The 17932-nt window shown below is 36.6% G+C and overlaps 1 protein-coding gene across 2 annotated transcripts in view; it reads left to right on the forward strand.

Moving 5' to 3' along the window:
- The window catches only part of LOC104745975 (nitrile-specifier protein 1-like), a 30576-nt gene continuing 16850 nt past the window's right edge, over positions 4207–17932 (forward strand). The window contains exons 1-5 of one of the 2 annotated variants that reach the window (XM_019237030.1): positions 4207–4335; positions 4420–4783; positions 4883–5161; positions 5311–6456; positions 6555–6942. In XM_019237030.1, coding sequence (XP_019092575.1) covers positions 4442–4783; positions 4883–5161; positions 5311–6456; positions 6555–6806 — 2019 coding nt within the window. In that variant the 5' untranslated portion in view covers positions 4207–4335; positions 4420–4441 and the 3' untranslated portion in view covers positions 6807–6942. Of the gene's footprint in view, positions 4336–4419; positions 4784–4882; positions 5162–5310; positions 6457–6554; positions 6943–17932 lie in introns of those variants that run through there. The other variant, XM_010467363.2, reaches the window with a different exon arrangement.

Here is a 17932-nt window from a genome sequence, read left to right on the forward strand (position 1 = left end):
TGGAACCTGCCCACCAACCACTGGCGGCACTACTGGAACCTGCCCACCAACCACTGGCTGCACTGATGCTGGAAGCCGCGCCAAAACCTGAGCTAGCAAGTCCATCAAGACATTCTCCCTGCCTGGAGCACCCTCCGCTGCAACCCTCACACCCGGGACAACACTGTGACCGACACCGGGCCCATCCGCCCTGCCGTCACCCAAACCAGCCTAGTCTCCAGACACACTAGGATGAACCTGTGACTCTGCTACCTCCTTACTGGCCATGCTTTGAGTCACACTCTCACTAGCCTCGGGAACCTGAGCTCGTCCCCGACCACGACCACGACCACTACCACGACCACGACCACGACCACGCCCGCGACCAACAGCACCCTCTCTAGCCATCTGCACTACCCAGAACAGAAGGCTAAGCACACAATTCAAAACCGCACATAAAGTACACATCTTACCGTGGAATCTCATTGAAGGCTCGAAGAGGATGATACTAGGACTCCATACCACAAGTAAATCGACTAACTACGCATAATCAATTTCATCACAAAACATCATGCATCCATCAACAGGAAAATAATTCAACCAATTAAATTCTTAAACCGCTCTAAACCATTCACTTAACCATCCTAGAACCGTAAGAGCTCTGATACCAAAATGAAACAACCCGACCTTTTTCTTTTTAATAATTAAATACAATATATAATTAAGCATCCTATACTACTTAATTAAACAAACCAACCAATAATAAACCAACATCCAATAACATGCACAGCGGAAACATATCAATAATACAAAACCAATACAATAACATTTCTAACCATTCTATCCAGCAACCTAACATAACACTAACAAAGGTTCCAGCAACATATCCAATAAATCCAATAACACACAAACAAGACCCTAGATCATCCTCCTCCTCATCGCCATGATTCCACGTCACATACCTGCACACCACAAACAACAATTGAGATGCGTAAGTATTATCATAAATACTTAGTGAGGCCGTCCTCCCATCTACTAGGTTATACACACAAACATATGAGACTCTCATGTTTAAGCAAGCAAACAAACACAAACAATACATCAAACCAGGAAAACAAGTCTCGGATGAGACTGGTATCGACCGACGCTAAAACGGTGTCGATCAATGCTGGCACAACATGGTGTCGACCGACACCACACTGGTTTCGACCGACACCACACTGGTGTCGATCGACACTGCTTCTGCAGACGCGAACTGCACGAACACGAACGTCGATCCTCCGTTTCAAATCAACTCGAAACCGTCCCAAACTCACCCAAATGCCTCAGAAACCTATTGGAAACCCGAAAACAACAAACCCAAACAAGCAAACACCACAAATAGACAAAGAACAGCCAAACAAAAGAGATCTCATGCTTAGATCAACTATGGTCAAGCACTCACCTCTTTTACAGGAAGATTGGGTTGAGAAACGGTGGAAACAACACCTTTACAAGCTTCTCCTTCGTTCCCAACAACAACTCTCCCTTTCCCAGCCACAGATCTCACCAAAAACCACCAAGAACAAGCCAAAAACTCACAGAAACACTCTCCAACGCTTTCTCTCATTTTTCTCTCTTTTTCTCACTCAACGGCGACCAAAACAACAGAAACCCTCGACTTGGGTCGTCTTTGACCTTAAATACATGGTTTAAGGATTTCTAATTGAACCAATTCGAACCAAACAACAATTAATACCAACACGACCAACCCGGAAAATATGGTGTCGATCGATACACTAAGGGTGTCGATCGACAGTAAGACCAAAAATGCGATACTTGGTTCGCTGATGTTACAAGGTTCAAGAGTTATATCAATTCTACTGAAAATTATGTCAAATATCTATGAAGCATATGCCTTTTAACAAAAAAAAAAAATATTTAACTAGCATATATAGCGTACAAAAAAATATTTAGACTGACCGATTTATTGCAGACAAACCGCGTGGCCGCTCAAAGTTGATATTTTTCTATCTAGACACGATCTAGTTCGATTTTGATTTTTTTTTTTCCATAACCACGACTTCCAGAACAAGACTCTTTTATTCTATTCAGAACGTGTCATATGATCTATCTCCATTACTACTAGACAACCACCTAATTGACTTTTAGTAAGATTTTGTCAATTTTTTTAATTTACTTGAAATTAGGTATAAATTAACAAATCACTCAATAAAATTGTGACTGTAAGTTAAAATGGTAAATAAAATATTCCAACGTGGCCGACAACTCTCTTTCTTTTTCATAATCGCAACAAATGAAATGACATATTTAAAGATGGAATGGTAAAAAACTAAAAAAAGTTTTTTTTGTTTTATTTATTCTTGTCTCTGTATGCAAAAATTATGTACATACGTTTTATATTTTGAAAAACGTACCATAATATTTCCTCACTGGATATATTTTTTAATATTAAACATATGTCAACATGTTACTTTCTATTAAAAATAAAAAGAGCAGTTTAGGAAAAAGAAAACTAATTATGTAACACTAAAAGAAAAGAAAAAATGAATTAAGAAGGCGATAATGGTGGGAACTGGGACTTGAGTAAGATTTGTTTCCATCTTATGTTAAACATAATATCAGTGGAAAAAACAATTCGTTTACACATTGTTTCTAATACAATTTCTCGTCAACTCCATGTTATGGTTCTATTTATAGTGCATCCACAAGGACCACGAGCATCGTTTGACTCCCCGCAGATCAGATACCATTAGTGCTACGAGACAAGGTAGGCTCCTTTTTCTAGATGTAGCTAGTACTTTAAAACATAAACTTGCCACATAACCTGGCCTTAAAGTAGGCCTTCTTTAGAATTGAGGGAATAGCCGCAACACTATCATTGGGCCACGATGCAAGGGGCGACTATACTGATTTGAAGAAAAGTAGGGTTCATATTTTAAACAGAGTCGAGGCCAACGTTTAGCGAACAAAAATGAAAAGCTCGAATTTATTTTTCTTTTAATGTGGACAATACACAAACCATAGTCAAATAATAAACATATAAAAAAACTAACCTAGCAAACAAAATATTAATTATAAAACATAATTTTTTCCTTCATGATAAGGAATCTTCCAAAATCAAATTTTCAACTCTCAATAGATAAATTAGTCAAATGCCTCAAATTAATCTTATAACATAGTTCAACAGAAAAAGAAAAGGAAAATTTGAAAACACTCGAGAGGAATTAAGAATATATAAGAGAGCAATGTTACTTTGATGAACGATGATGGCTACTTTGTCTATTTATTTATGTTTTGTAATTTACAAATCAACCGTTTCAATATTAATTTTAAAAGTAGGACGAGTAAATGTGGATATTGACCTTATCGATAACCAGTATTCAAGAAAGCGGTCTAGGCGGCCGCCTAGGCGCCGTCTAGGCGCTAGGCGCTCAGTAGACGCCTAGACGACCGTTTAGACCACCTAAAATCACATAATACTATTTTAATATATATTTTTAATTTTTAACTACGTATATTTGAAATTTTAAGTTTTATATTCATATACATATTTATAAATGTTCATATGTTATTCATCTAAATTAAATAAATGCATTTTTTCTAATTTTAATTTATGATTTATTATTTTTTATTTCTTTTAACATATAATTTACATAAATTTATATATAATATTATATATATAATGTCTTATATTGTAAACGCCTAAACCGCTTAAAAACGCTTAAACTCCGACTAATCGTTCTAGGCGCTAGGCGCTAGGTCACCGCCCAGATACCGCCTAGCGCTTTCTTGAACACTGTCGATAACACTTCAACGACTGATATAAATAAACTAAGGGCTTCCTTTGATATATTTCCAAAGATAATGCTGCAGTAAGCGGAAATTTCTTTTTAATACGTGTATTTATATGCATAAGTAAACATACATGAGTTGGCATACATGATGCCGCAGGCGGAAGTTTATTTTTTAAAACGTGTGAGTCGTAAGCTTATTTTTTTATTCAGTAAGAGTTGCGACTTGCGAGTGCGACGCATTTCCTCACTTGCATGCAAAAAGTAAAAAAAAACGAGTTGGCATAATTAACATGTGTACGGTGTATGATATATATGATATAAAAACATACATGAGTTGGCATAACATGTGTACGGTGTATCGTGAAAAGAGTTTCATAGTAACTAATACATCATTGTGTACCTCCATCTAAACTGGATTATTCATTTAATCCCCTCGCAGTTCACGAGCTCATAGTATATTTCAAGAAATAATTCAACCTGTTCTTCCATGAGCCCATAAATACCCATGCAGATTCCCAAACTGGATCAATATCACCAATCATCAGTACTTTACTCTCAGGTCAGCTCTCACATCATTTCCCTTTCTCTCTCTTATATGATCGTAGTTTGTATAGCATCTTGTTAATTACGTTCATCATTACAGGTTAATATTTCGTAAGGCTAAAATGTTTGCACATAAGATGGCCCACAAGCTGGAAGCACAAGTCAAGAAGATCGTTGACTTTGCCGGAGACAGTCTTCATTCTCTTGGTGTTCATTCTGATCCATTGTGTCTTCATTCTCTTGGTGCTCATTCTGCTCCATTGACTCCAGCTATCAAAAAGCTGGAAGCACAGGGTGGTGAGATGGGAGATGTATGGGATGATGGTGCTCACCAAAATGTTAAAGAAGTATATGTAGGGAAAAGCCAGGATGGTATAGCATTCGTCAAATTCAAGTATGTCGATGGTTCTAAAGTGGTAGTTGGAGATGCACATGGAAAGAAGACTTCGCTAGAAGTTGATGAGGTACTAAAATAGATTTATATATGTTGTGATTGGTCGAGACTTAAGAGGGACTTTTGTTGACTAGTTCCCGCATCGAAATTGTTTGTTTTCTCTTTGCAGTTTGAGATCGATGTCGATGACTACATCGTATATGTGGAAGGTTACCGTGCGACAGTTAATGATATGCCCACAGAAATGATCACATTTCTTTCATTCATGACTTATAAAGGAAAAGCCTATACGTCCTCGGGGCCTATCGAAAGAAGACCAGGGACTAAGTTTGTGTTTCACGGTGGAAAAATCGCTGGGTTTCACGGACGTTCGGCCAAAGTCCTATACGCCCTCGGGGCATATGTTTCTTTGTCGTGCACTCCGAAATTGAGTGGAAAGTGGACAAAGGTAGTAATAGGCCATACCAGTTTTACATTTATATTTTCATTAATTTTATCTCACCATTATGATAACAAATGGGAGATAATAATCAGAACTTAGTCATTTTAATAAATAATTAACAAAATTAATATCGGTTATAATTAAATCTAAATAAGGTGGAGCAAAAAGGAGAAGGTCCAGGGCTAAGATGTTCGCATGGCATAGCACAGGTTGGTAACAAGATTTACGCCTTTGGTGGTGAGTTCACACCAAATCAGCCCATCGACAAACACCTTTATGTCTTCGACCTCAAGACCCATACTTGGTCCATTTCTCCGGCCACGGGAGACGTTCCGCACCTCTCTTGCTTAGGTGTCCGTATGGTTGCAGTAGGGTCAACCCTATATGTCTTTGGAGGCCGAGACGCTTCACGGCAATATAACGGTTTCTACTCATTTGACACAACCACGAATGAGTGGAAACTGGTAACCCCGGTCGAAGAAGGACCCACTCCTCGTAGTTTCCACTCGATGGCAGCCGATAAGAACAACGTTTACGTTTTCGGTGGAGTGAGTTCAACGGACCGGCTCAAGACACTTGACGCTTACAACATCGCTGATAAGAAGTGGGTGCAGTGTTCGACCCCAGGAGATTACTTTAGCGTTAGAGGAGGAGCTGGGCTCGAAGTGGTGCAAGGGAAGGTATGGGTTGTGTACGGATTCAACGGAGAAGAAGTAGATGATGTTCATTACTATGATCCTGTAGAAGACAAGTGGACACAAGTGGAAACATTTGGTGAGAAGCCTTCCGTAAGGAGTGTATTCGCTAGTTCGGCTGTAGGGGAACACATTCTGTTGTTTGGAGGTGAGGTTGCGATGGACCCACAAGGTCACGTGGGTCCAGGTACACTGGCCGATGGGACTTTTGCGCTGAATACAAAGACGTTAAAGTGGGAGAGGGTGGATAAGTTTTGTGAGGAGGTGACTCCGAGTAACCGAGGATGGACAGCCTCCACGATAGGGACCATTGATGGTAAGAAAGGACTTGTGATGCATGCTGGGAAAGCTCCAACCAATGACCGGTATGATGATCTCTTCTTTTTCGGGATTGAATCTGATCTGTTGAATCCTGCCAAGACTCTACCGGCTCTTGGTAGTGATGATGGAACTCTATGGGATGATGGTGCTTACGATGGTGTTAAGAAGGTGTACGTAGGACAAGCCCAAGATGGTATATCAGCTGTTAAGTTTGTTTACAATAATGGCTCTCATGAGATCGTAGGAGATGAACGTGGAAAGAGTACTCTACTCGGATTCGAAGAGGTATATATAATGTTTTTTTTTTGTTTTTTATTGAAAAAATATATATGTGAATCCAAATTCTCTTCCGTATGTAAATTTTTTTTTTAATTGGTTTGCAGTTCGAACTTGACTATCCAAGTGAATACATCACGGAGGTTGAAGGCACCTATGATAAAATCTTTGGCAGTGATGCTGCAGTCATAACTATGCTTAAGTTTAAGACTAATAAGAAAACGTCTACACCCTTTGGACTTGAAGCTGGCACAACCTTCTCATTCAAAGAGGAAGGCCATAAGATCGTTGGCTTCCATGGAAGAGTCGGTGATCTGCTTCACCAATTTGGAGTCCATGTCCTTCCCATCTCCAAATGATCATGGAAATCTTTACCATTGATACCATGCACCAAATAAGTTATCAGATCTATCTTCTAAATTTTTCATTTACGGTCTCTTAATGCATAACTTGGATAGTGTTATATCTCTTGTGATTGTTGTTTTTTTTTTTTTGTAAAACGTGATTGTTGTTTTTCTTTGATGTGCTTCTCCTCCACTTCAATAGAACAAATTTGTTCCATCTATTTTTATTAATCTCTTCTAATTTTTATTTTCCAAGTTCTAACATTTATGTTCTACATTTGGTTCTGATGCTAATCCTATTTGCCATAATTTAATCTAAACTACGTACCAACGTTAAATTACAATTTAAACTACACAGTTATATGTTAAATCTTATATAATATGAGAAGGTTTTTCTCAACATTTGCTAAGGAGATGACACTTGACTTACTATTTTTCTGACACATGTACTTTTTTGTTTGGACCTAATTAACTATAATTTGGACATAATTAACTACAGGCCCATAAACCTCAAAAAAAAAAAACCATCAACATTTTTTCCCTCCATTCTTTAATAAGAAACATATGCAGCCTTCAAGAATCTAGAGCCACCTTATATCAGTGTGTGGTTGGTTTTATTTTGAAACTAAACCAATATTAAATTAAATTTATAGGTTTGAATTCTTAGGTTTAATTTCTGTGTTTGAATCTTATATAATTTTCATAGGCACAAGCAGAATCAAATTTAAATAAGATGGTGGGATGATATTATTTAAGTAAATTAGTTTAACTTCTTAAAAAATTGTTTATATAAAATTAAAATTTTGAGCTTACTTTTTAGAAAATTACGTAAGATTGTGAGATGTTTTAATCTAATTCTATAATTATTTTGTTAGGTTCACACTTATTATTTCAAACATCATGGTATTTTTGAATTACATAAAATTTCTAAGTTTTCATATTAGGAATTTCCGAATAAATTATGAACATAATCAGTTATGTTTTGATTTGAAATAATACTATCATTTTATGCATTGCCTTATATCTACCCACTATTTTCCTCAATTTTCATTTTTGTTTAGATTACTTCTCATTTTTAATTTATTATTTTGAAACACTTGCAAATTTATGATAACTAATATTTGATCTCAATCCCTTCTCTCTTTTAAAGGCTCAAACATTCTATAAAGTTTGGTTTTCTAAAAACAACCTATTACTATACAAACACATCCTTTTTCAAATTAATGTGAAAACTAAAACATTTACTTTCTATTATATCCTCGATTCAATTTCCAACAAACAACAAAACACTGGTAACAATAGTACCGTTGTTTGGATAATCCGTTTTTGTGAAGTTTCTAACTTTAGAAGAAATATTATTTTACTAAGTCTTGAATAATTTTTCCAAAAATGTAAATTACTTTTACTATTGTTCATCTTTTGATGATTTATGCAATCATTTTAAAATATTTATAAAAATAAAATAAAATAATTGTATGTGTATTTGATTTTAAAAGAATTTTAATATATAATGATTATGGGCGTCAGATTCTTAGAGTAAGAGTTGAAAGAAACCTTACTATATTATACTGTATAATTTAATACTAAAGTAAAGTTTTCTTTTGGCAAGCTCCAAAAGATTATCATTTGATGATGCTCTCTTCTTTCACAAGTGTTATTTTGTTTCTTTAAATTTTTAGTGTAATTCAATTGAATTTACATGATAATTTTTTCTCTTAACAAATAATTCGGTGATTAAATAATTTAAAGATATAAGATTATAATATATACTATATTTTAACCTGCGGTATACCGCGTGCATATAATTTTTATTATTATTTATATTTTATATTGTATTTGTTTATTAAATATTGGATGTTTTCCAAATAGAAGAATAACTAAATTTTCTGATCGTTTGTGCGGCTAAATGTTTATATTAATTTTTTAACCTGTAATATACTTTATGAACATTTGTTTGTTATATTTAACTTTTTTTGTTTAGTGTTTAAGATTCTATTATGATTTTAATTAATATAACAAAAATAATGGATCTAAATACATAGTAATTCATTTATATACTATGATTAAGTCATATTTTACCTAATGATTTAATTGTTTTAAACAATCTTAGTTAAATCAACTTAATTTTTATATGTCAAATATTCTAATATTAATAGTATTGACAAAAAATAAAATAAGGATTTAACCCATATTAGCACAAATTTAATGATATTTTATTAATTTCAATATGTCATTTTTATAACTCATCTACTATATATAACTATATTATATAGTATTTTAAAATTTTAAATTTTACATATTCGTAATATTTTAAAATTTTATTAAGTTTATATTTATTAACTATAATATTTAAATAGATGTGAATCGAATTTTTTCTTACGTTAAGAATCAAAGCTCACAGGTTTTGGAAAACAAAATAGTAATCAAATTGTTGTTTTCTTTATTTGCAAAAGATTCATAGAAAGAATATTTTCAATACAAAATAGAATGTATGGTAAAATATCTCATAATTTCTGTTTCCGTATTGATTTTGATGTATTTTTTTAGTTGGAATGGTATGTAAAATATTTAGAAGACAAAATCTGATCTAATGCTATTTTTAGAAATTTTTTAGAGATTAACTTTGTAAATATATATAAATAAAAGGGTAGACTCCAAAATGTACTTAAAAATGTATATATAGATATTTGGGTTGTATAAAATAATGTTGTAATAATTGGCTGTTTTAAAAACTAAACTTACGGAAAAATATGAAGACAAATCCATGCGTAGCACGGAGCAACTCCTAGTAATGCAATAAGGAAGGGTTGTCACTCGTGACTAACTATAGTATGATCCTTCGTCAGCTTGTCTGTTTCGTTTTTTATTTCCTATAATTTTGTTTCATGTTTTGTGTTTGTACCAATAAATCGTTTATTTTCTTTAAAGAAATCGCTCAATTAAAAAAAAAAAAGGTCAATAATGAATAACGATGGATGAGTTGAAAAGTCTGAAAACGCTTTTTTAACTCTGATTGGATTAAAACGAAAGAGAGAAAGTTCAAGTACAAACCAACAAAACAACTATTGAGTAAAGTAAGAAACAGAGCAAAAACTAGTATAAACTGTTCCTGTGCCTCATCGCTCACGATCAATCTGATGCTGTAGCCAAGCAGGGCCACCTAAGGTAAGGTAGGATGGAAGTCGACCCTCTCGTGTAACAACAGATACAATCGCCCTAGCCAACGAATTGGCCTTCGGTGAAGAAAGCTTAATAACAAACTCACCTGTCACCTGTATTGCATTAATGATTTTGTCTAGATCAGAACGGTATTTTGGCCATTTATCCGAGTATTCTAATGCCATCACCATCGATTGACAGTCAGTCCAAACTTCACAAGATGTGCAATGAAGGATAGTAAGGCTTTGAAGACACCAGAGAAGGCAACTAAGCTCAGCGGAAATCCTGTTACTTCTCGGCAGGAATGCATCCCTCGCATGATACAGAACATCTCCATTATGATCTCTGAGTATCCAAACTCCACCACAATACCAAGATTCTTTACCCCACGCTGCATGAATGTTACATTTAAGTTTGCCAAGAGGGGGTCGGATCCAGCGGTGAATATGTTGCACATGTCAATTAGCTTCTCTAGAGGCGGCCTGAGATATCAGCGCCTGTTGTTTCAACCATCCCTCCGCCTCCTCAAGCGCCATAGCCACAATGACATGAGAGTTTTGATCACGTTGTGCGAAAACGATAGCATTACGAGCCTTCCAAATCCCCCACAAGAGCCAGGGGATTGCTTGTCTGGTACCCTCATCAACTTCTGTTTGTTGCATTAAGTTTAAGACCAGGGAAACATTGTTCACAACCGAGGCCGAGAAGCCTTGGGACGGGGTAGGAAGACCAGTTGCAGACCAGACTCCACTCGCCAGAGGGCATTGGAGTAACACATGGTTGATTGTCTCATCGCCAACTTGACAAACCGGACAGAGAGGACTAACAGAGAGTCCATGACTTCGCATACACTCTGCAACCGCCAGAGCTTGTGACAAAGCTCTCCAAAGGAACAGGCGGATTTTAGGCTCAGTTGCAGTCTCCCATATCCGTTGTTTAACCTTATTAACGGTAATCATATCTGCAGACAATGGGTTCAAAAAATCACTCTCTCGAGATAACAACTAGTTACCACTTTTGACTGTATACTGGCCGTTCTGAGTGTATGCCCAAACATATCGGTCATGGAGGTGTTGTGCTGGAGGAAAGGACCTAATCCGAGGTATCTCACAGGGAGGGAAAAGATCATGAAGAATTTGTAAGTTCCACACCCCATCCTCAGTAATGAGAGCCAAGACATTGAGATTTAAGTCAATACTTAGCTCCTTATTAAAAGGTCTTCTCGGCATATCATCAAATACCCATTTGTTGAGCCACACCGTAGTATCCTGACCATTACCAATTGTTTTCATGACACCTCTTTCTCTTAACTCACGACCAAACATGATACTCCGCCAAGCATACGATGGCCTATACCCGATTCGTGCTTCAAGGAAGGGGACATTATCAAAATACTTCGCCTTATAGACACGAGCCACCAACGAAGTAGGAGAGTCAAGGAGTCTCCATCCTTGTTTGGCTAACAATGCCTAGTTAAAACGGCCAATGTCTCGAAATCTCAAACCTCTCTGTTCTTTCGATTGACACACTTTCTCCCAAGACACCCAGTGCATTTTATGTTTGTCTTCACTTGCATTCTACCAAAACTGACACATCGCGCTTGTGAGCTGTCTACATTGGTGCTTCGTTAAGCGAAAGTAGGACATGGCATAGACTGGAAGCGCCATGGCCACTGACTTAAGCAAAATTTTCTTGCCTCCCAAGGAAAGTGTTTTCTCATACCAACCACTAAGTCGAGATTTTAAGCTATCGCTGATGAAAATCAGAAGGTCTCGTTTGGATCCACTGAAACACTCCGGCAGCCCCAAGTATTTTCCGGTGCCACCTTCCTGCTCAATACCAGTAAACAGCCTGAGCAAGTGACGCATATAAGGATCCATCTTTTTGCCGAAAGTAATAGCAGACTTTTGAAAGTTAATCACTTGCCCTGAAGCATCCCCATAAAGCTTAAGGCATTTCAAAAATTCAGAGCATTCTCGAAGATTAGCTTGGCATAAGAACAAGATGTCATCAGCAAATAGGAGGTGTTGGATCGATGGACAAGAAGAGAATAGTTTCATTCCTGTCACACGACCTTCCACCTCTGCTCTGTTCATGATATGGACCAAAGCCTCAGCACAGAGGATGAAGAGAAATGGTGAGAGCGAATCCCCCTGTTGGATCCCACGTTCGGGCTTAATGTAACCATATGATGTTCCATTCAACAGAACTGAGTAAGTGACCGAGGTTACACAACTCATGATCCATTGAACCTACTTAATGTGAAACCCCAATCTGATCAATAACTCCTCAAGAAACTTCCATTCTACACGATCGTAGGCCTTAGACATATCAGTCTTGATCGCCATAAAATATTCGTCACACTGTGGATTGGTTCGCAAGGCGTGGATCATCTCATGGGCTATAAGAATATTATCTGATATCATTCATCCTGAGACAAACGCACCTTGAGTATCCGAGACAATCATGGGAAGAAAATGCTTGAGTCGAGCACATAATACTTTGGCGACAATCTTGTATAACACCGAGCATAAGCTAATGGGTCTCAAGTCAGTCATTTTCTCTAGAGTGGTCTTTTTTGGGATTAGACAAATCTGTTTATAGTTCCGTTCCGGTTGGAGGGAACCAGATTCAAAAAATTGTTGGACCTCCTCAATCACTTGAGAGCCAACAATATCCCAATATTCTTGATAAAAACGCCTTGTCATACCGTCTGCACCTGGTGTTTTATCTCCTTGAATGCTAAAAGCTGCAACTTTGATCTCCTCACTAGAAGGTAGTTTTATCAACTCGTTATTCATCTGCTCCGTAACTCGAGAGTTCATACCGTCAAGAGCCTGCGCTATCGTCTCAGGGTTTGAAGTAGAGAACATATTACGAAAATATGACACTGCTATCTCACCTTTAGACCCTTCTGTAAATTGCTCCACACCATCTTGGTCTAAAATGGATAGGATTCTGTTTTGGACTCGTCGACGTTGTACGCTTCCGTGAAAGAATCGAGTGTTATGGTCACCCTTCTGCATCCACTTCTCACGACTTTGTTGTTCCCAGAATAACTCATCTGCTCTGTATGCTTCAGGTAATTTCCACCGTAGATTCTTCATAAGATGAAGATCCGGCTGTGCCTTAGCACTTTCTATATCCAGCTGTATGCGAAAGGAGGCAATGTTCTCTTTAGAATTTTGTTGTGTTGATTTTTTCCACGTCGAAATAGCCTCTCTACAAGTCGCAATTTGATCTAACACAGATTGTGGTCATCGATCATCACCTTTAGACCAACCATCCCTCACTATCTGAACAAAATCTGGTTTAGACGTCCATCGCTTTTGGAACATAAATCGGCCTTTGTTAGTATTAGTGCCACCGATGAACCGTAGAAAAAGAGGACGATGGTCAGAGCCAATCCTCTCTAAAAACTCAACCTGAACTCATGGGAAAAGATGAAACCAAGCTACATTTCCCAAGGCTCTGTCTAGACAACATTGTATCCACATCTTGTTGCGTTCCTCTGCCCACGAAAACTTGTTACCAATACTAGGCACCTCCCGTAGACGACAATCTGATATCATATTCCTAAACGGATAGAAAGATGATTCCGACCGTGCTGGTCCCCCAAGTTTCTCCGTGTTGTCAACCATTTCATTAAGATCTCCCAGAACCAGCCAGGGATCATCTCTTGTTGTACCAATAGAGATCAAACTATCCCATACTATCCGCCTTTGTTGATAAACTGGATCTCCATACACACAAGAAATAAAAAAGGTGATTGTTCCTAACTTAACCTCCACATCAATTATCCTTGTATCCGACCTCAAAACTCACACTCCATAAGTCAATTTCCAAAACAGAGCCAAACCGCCACTTAGGCCTACTGGATCGACTATGTGTGAGTTCTCATATCCTAATAACTTCTGTAGATTCACCACGTACGAACTGGAGTTTTTTTGTCTCTAGGAGGAACAGAAAATCTGGGAAATGTGTACGCCTCATCTCCCGAAAAGTAGGAATTGTCAAGGTGCCCCCCAATCCTTAACAATTCCAGCTCATAAAACTTATACTTGCATCGGCGGTTCCTCAGGGGGAACCACCGTATCATCACCACGCTTGGCCTGTTTTGATGATATTAAAGCCTCATCTACAGCTTTTCGTTTTGAAGAAAGTATCTCATCATTATCTAATGCAGGCACAGGTCTACTCTGGATAGCTTGAGCCTTAAGTATCCACTTGTTTGGGCGGCGTCGTTTCTTCACTTGTTTAGGCTTGGATCCGGTAGTACCAGTAGAGAAATTATCTCTCACTTCCGTAGATCTCAAGCCTACCGCTGAAGTTGTAGCATATGACACAACAGATAAATGGTTTGGAAAGGCTAATCGGTCTAAAGCACTCTCTGATCTCAAAGCTGGGGCTGAATGTGCTTCTCTAGAGGTTGCATCAGATCTAACCCCTTCAAAGTTAAAGACTAGACCCTTCCCCTTGTCCATATTCGTAGTCAAAGTTGGAGGTGCCTCCAGGCGAAGGAGTCGTTATTGACCATCAGTATCACCCTCCAAATTCCACACAGATTGACGTACTCTCTCAATATGGACCTTCTTCAACTGGAGGTCAGCAACCGAAAGATACTGACGCATCTCATCCAATACAGGTTTAGCTATTTTTGGTTTACTTGTAGTTGGATCAATGCCCACATCCGCGTCCGTTAAGACGCCAAGCAGAGGATCATCTTTGCTGATCTTCGGGATTAGCCGACTTGGAACAAGAGTTGCACCCTTAATCCCTCCCGTAGCAAGCACTTGCTGGTTCACAGGATTAAACGGACATCTCTCCTTGTCATGCGTAAGTCTCTGGCACTGATAGCATTGACGTCTGATCCTTTCATATTCAATTCCAATAGCAACCGTTTCACCTGATGGGAGTTGGAACTCTCGAGAGTTCTTCAATGGTCTACTCACATCAAACAAGATACGAACCTTGACGTATCCTTTACTCAAGGGTTTTAGAGGGTCAAAAGCCACATGTGTGACTCGCCCGATCCGCCCTACAATTTCCTTGATGGTATCCGATGTATTATAGTTCACCGGAATGTTTCTCAGTCGGATCCATATCGGTAGGACCTTCAAATAGTCTTCTAGTGGCTTTTCCACCCATCTCTCCAAAGTGACGACACTCCAGTCATTGAAAGTCCAGGCACCAGTTTCCAGTACCGTGGAGAGATCTGACTCAGAGTCAAATATGAACTGGAACCTATCATTGGGTAAAGCAATACCCCTTGCCCTGTTGTAGACCCGCCACATCTGTGGCATTTCATGAATCAGACTAGACATCTTCTGATTTTCTGGACAGAGAAGCTTCCCTATGATACTACGTTCGTTTCGAACGCAAGAGCTAAACTGAGGGAGATCTTGTAGAACAATCGGCTGGTCATCATCAAGCGACATCTCTTGCAGAGCTTTGTCCAAAATGTACTCCATAAGTTTTTCCACACGTAACCAACCCTAGATTTCGAGTGTAAACCTGAGGTTCTTCTTCTGGCGGCGTGGTGTAGCAGAAGAACTAGGTTAACCTTGTCGCGTAATCTTCAAAGATTTAGTAAATATTGCGAAATAAATAGAAAGATATGATCAAATCCGGCGAAAACAAAGATTTTCCTGGTATACTTCAGCTTCTTCAACAGAGGAGGAAAACTCTCTAAATGAAAAAGAGAGTCCTAAGCTCCAGGTAACGAGTCTTAGATTGTTCAAAAAAAAAAAGATAATTAGAGGGAAAAGACAAACCACTATTATTTTTAATTGAGTTTATTCTGTTTTCCTGGTAGGATAAACATTTTAATTAATTTTTGAATTATGGTTGCTAACTAAACCGCGTAGGTTCATTAAACGAAATCCGTTGAATATTACTCACATGAAATCCGTTGAATATTTCAATCGTTCGTATGGATGTGATTGAAATATATATTTCTCATATTCTGAATCTTCGTTTGAGTCCAACTCCTTGTCTAGATTTATTAGGATGGCATTATACACATAGACTGCATTTCCGTTATCACAATTGGATTAGGGAAATCAACTTTTAGAATGGAAAGTTTTACTCAATTCTTTTCCATTGGATTCTTAGTGAGACAAACAGAGTTAGAGACTGTTTAGTGAAATGATTTGTTTGTTTCTCATTTTTAAATTCCTTTTTGTATCAAATTCTTAGTCCATGACGAAGAACTCTTAGTCCATGACGAAGACCTTGTCTTTTCGGTATAAGATCAGCTAGCTGTTATTAAAAAAAAAATATTTACTGCATTGATGTCAAAAATAAAAAAAAAGAATACACAAATCTTGTGGTCCAATTTGATTTGTTTCTATCTAAACACGATTTAGTTTGATTTTTTTATTCTTTGAAAAGCCTTAATCATTGAATTTTATAATGAGACTTTCTTCTATTCAGAGTGTGTCAAATGACTCATATCTATCTCCTTTACAGAGTCCTAATTATTCATTTACTCTACTAGACAACCCCCTAACTGACTCCACTGTAACTTTTTGTCAAAAATTTGACCAAACTTGAAATTAGGCCTTATTTGGAGTAAATCGAGTCGACGCCAACAAGTTTAGCAAGGCGATTATAATCTTCGTGGTCGGATATTGGAGGATTGGTGATCGAACAGTGGCGGATTTATTGTTTTTTTTAGTATAATAAAAAAAATTGTAGTTTGTTAAAATATCTTATTTCTATAATTAAAAAAAATATATTTTTTTAAAAATACTCAAATCAAACAATAAGATATATCATTTTATTATTATTTGTTTTATGGCTATGTGAAAACATCTTATATTTTGAAATAAAGTCTCCCAAAAAAATTATAGTTAGGAAGAGATGAACTATTTTTTATTTTATTTTTATATTTTACTCAGGCTCAAAAAATAATTAATTATTGTTTAACACCTGATGTGAAGAAAAGCATAAAGCGGAAAAATAATTGCAGTTTTTAAATCTGCAATATCAGCTTTTATGTACAAAAAAGTTCCAGAACATTAATCTATTAGCAAAAGACAGAATATTTTGTTTTACTTAATCAAGTAAACTACAACTAATAAACTAAGGGTTACGTTGCTTAGTTATTGTTCCAAAGATGATGCCGTACTTCAGCTACTAAACGGGTTGCTTAAAACGTGAGGTACGCATAAAACTTAAAAAATATATATAAGTAACCACGCGGGTCATTATTTTAGTCGGTAAAATATAAATAATTTAACATATAGATTGGGAATATGACGCATTTCCTCCTTTGCATACAAAAGTAAAATAAACGAGTACCATTTGAAATATATATTTTAACAAAAAAAACATTTGGAATATATAGTTTAATTGTAGTTTAAATTGAATTTTATTAATAAATATAGAAGAAGAATCAGTTATTTTCTATACCAAAAATATTTGAATTTGTCGATATGACGCATTTCCTCCTTTGCATACAAAAGTAAAATAAACGAGTACCATTTGGAATATACTCCCTCTGTATCAAAATACTTGATGTTTTAAGATTTTCACTAGGATTAAGAAAATAATTAATGTCATCTAAACACTACAAATGATTAATCCAAAACAATAAATGATGTATATAAATGTGTGCTTTTTTTTTATGCTTAGAACAAATGGATTAATTTAATAGTTTATTTATAGTAAAAGCAAAATCATTAAATAGTTAGTTGATTTTGAAAATAAGAATATATTAAATACTCTAGAAAATCAAGTATTATGATACAAGAAAAAATCCTAGAACATCAAGTATTATGATACAGAGGGAGTATATTTTAACAAAAAAAAACATTTGGAATATATAGTTTAATTGTAGTTTAAATTGAATTTTATTAATAAATATAGAAGGTGGAATCAGTTACTTTATGTACCAAATATATTGAGTTTGTCGATATGACGCATTTCCTCCTTTGCATACAAAAAAGTAAAATAAACGAGTACCATTTGGAATATAT

The sequence above is a fragment of the Camelina sativa genome, chromosome 15, assembly GCF_000633955.1.
Source record: "Camelina sativa cultivar DH55 chromosome 15, Cs, whole genome shotgun sequence".
Lineage (NCBI taxonomy): Eukaryota > Viridiplantae > Streptophyta > Magnoliopsida > Brassicales > Brassicaceae > Camelina > Camelina sativa.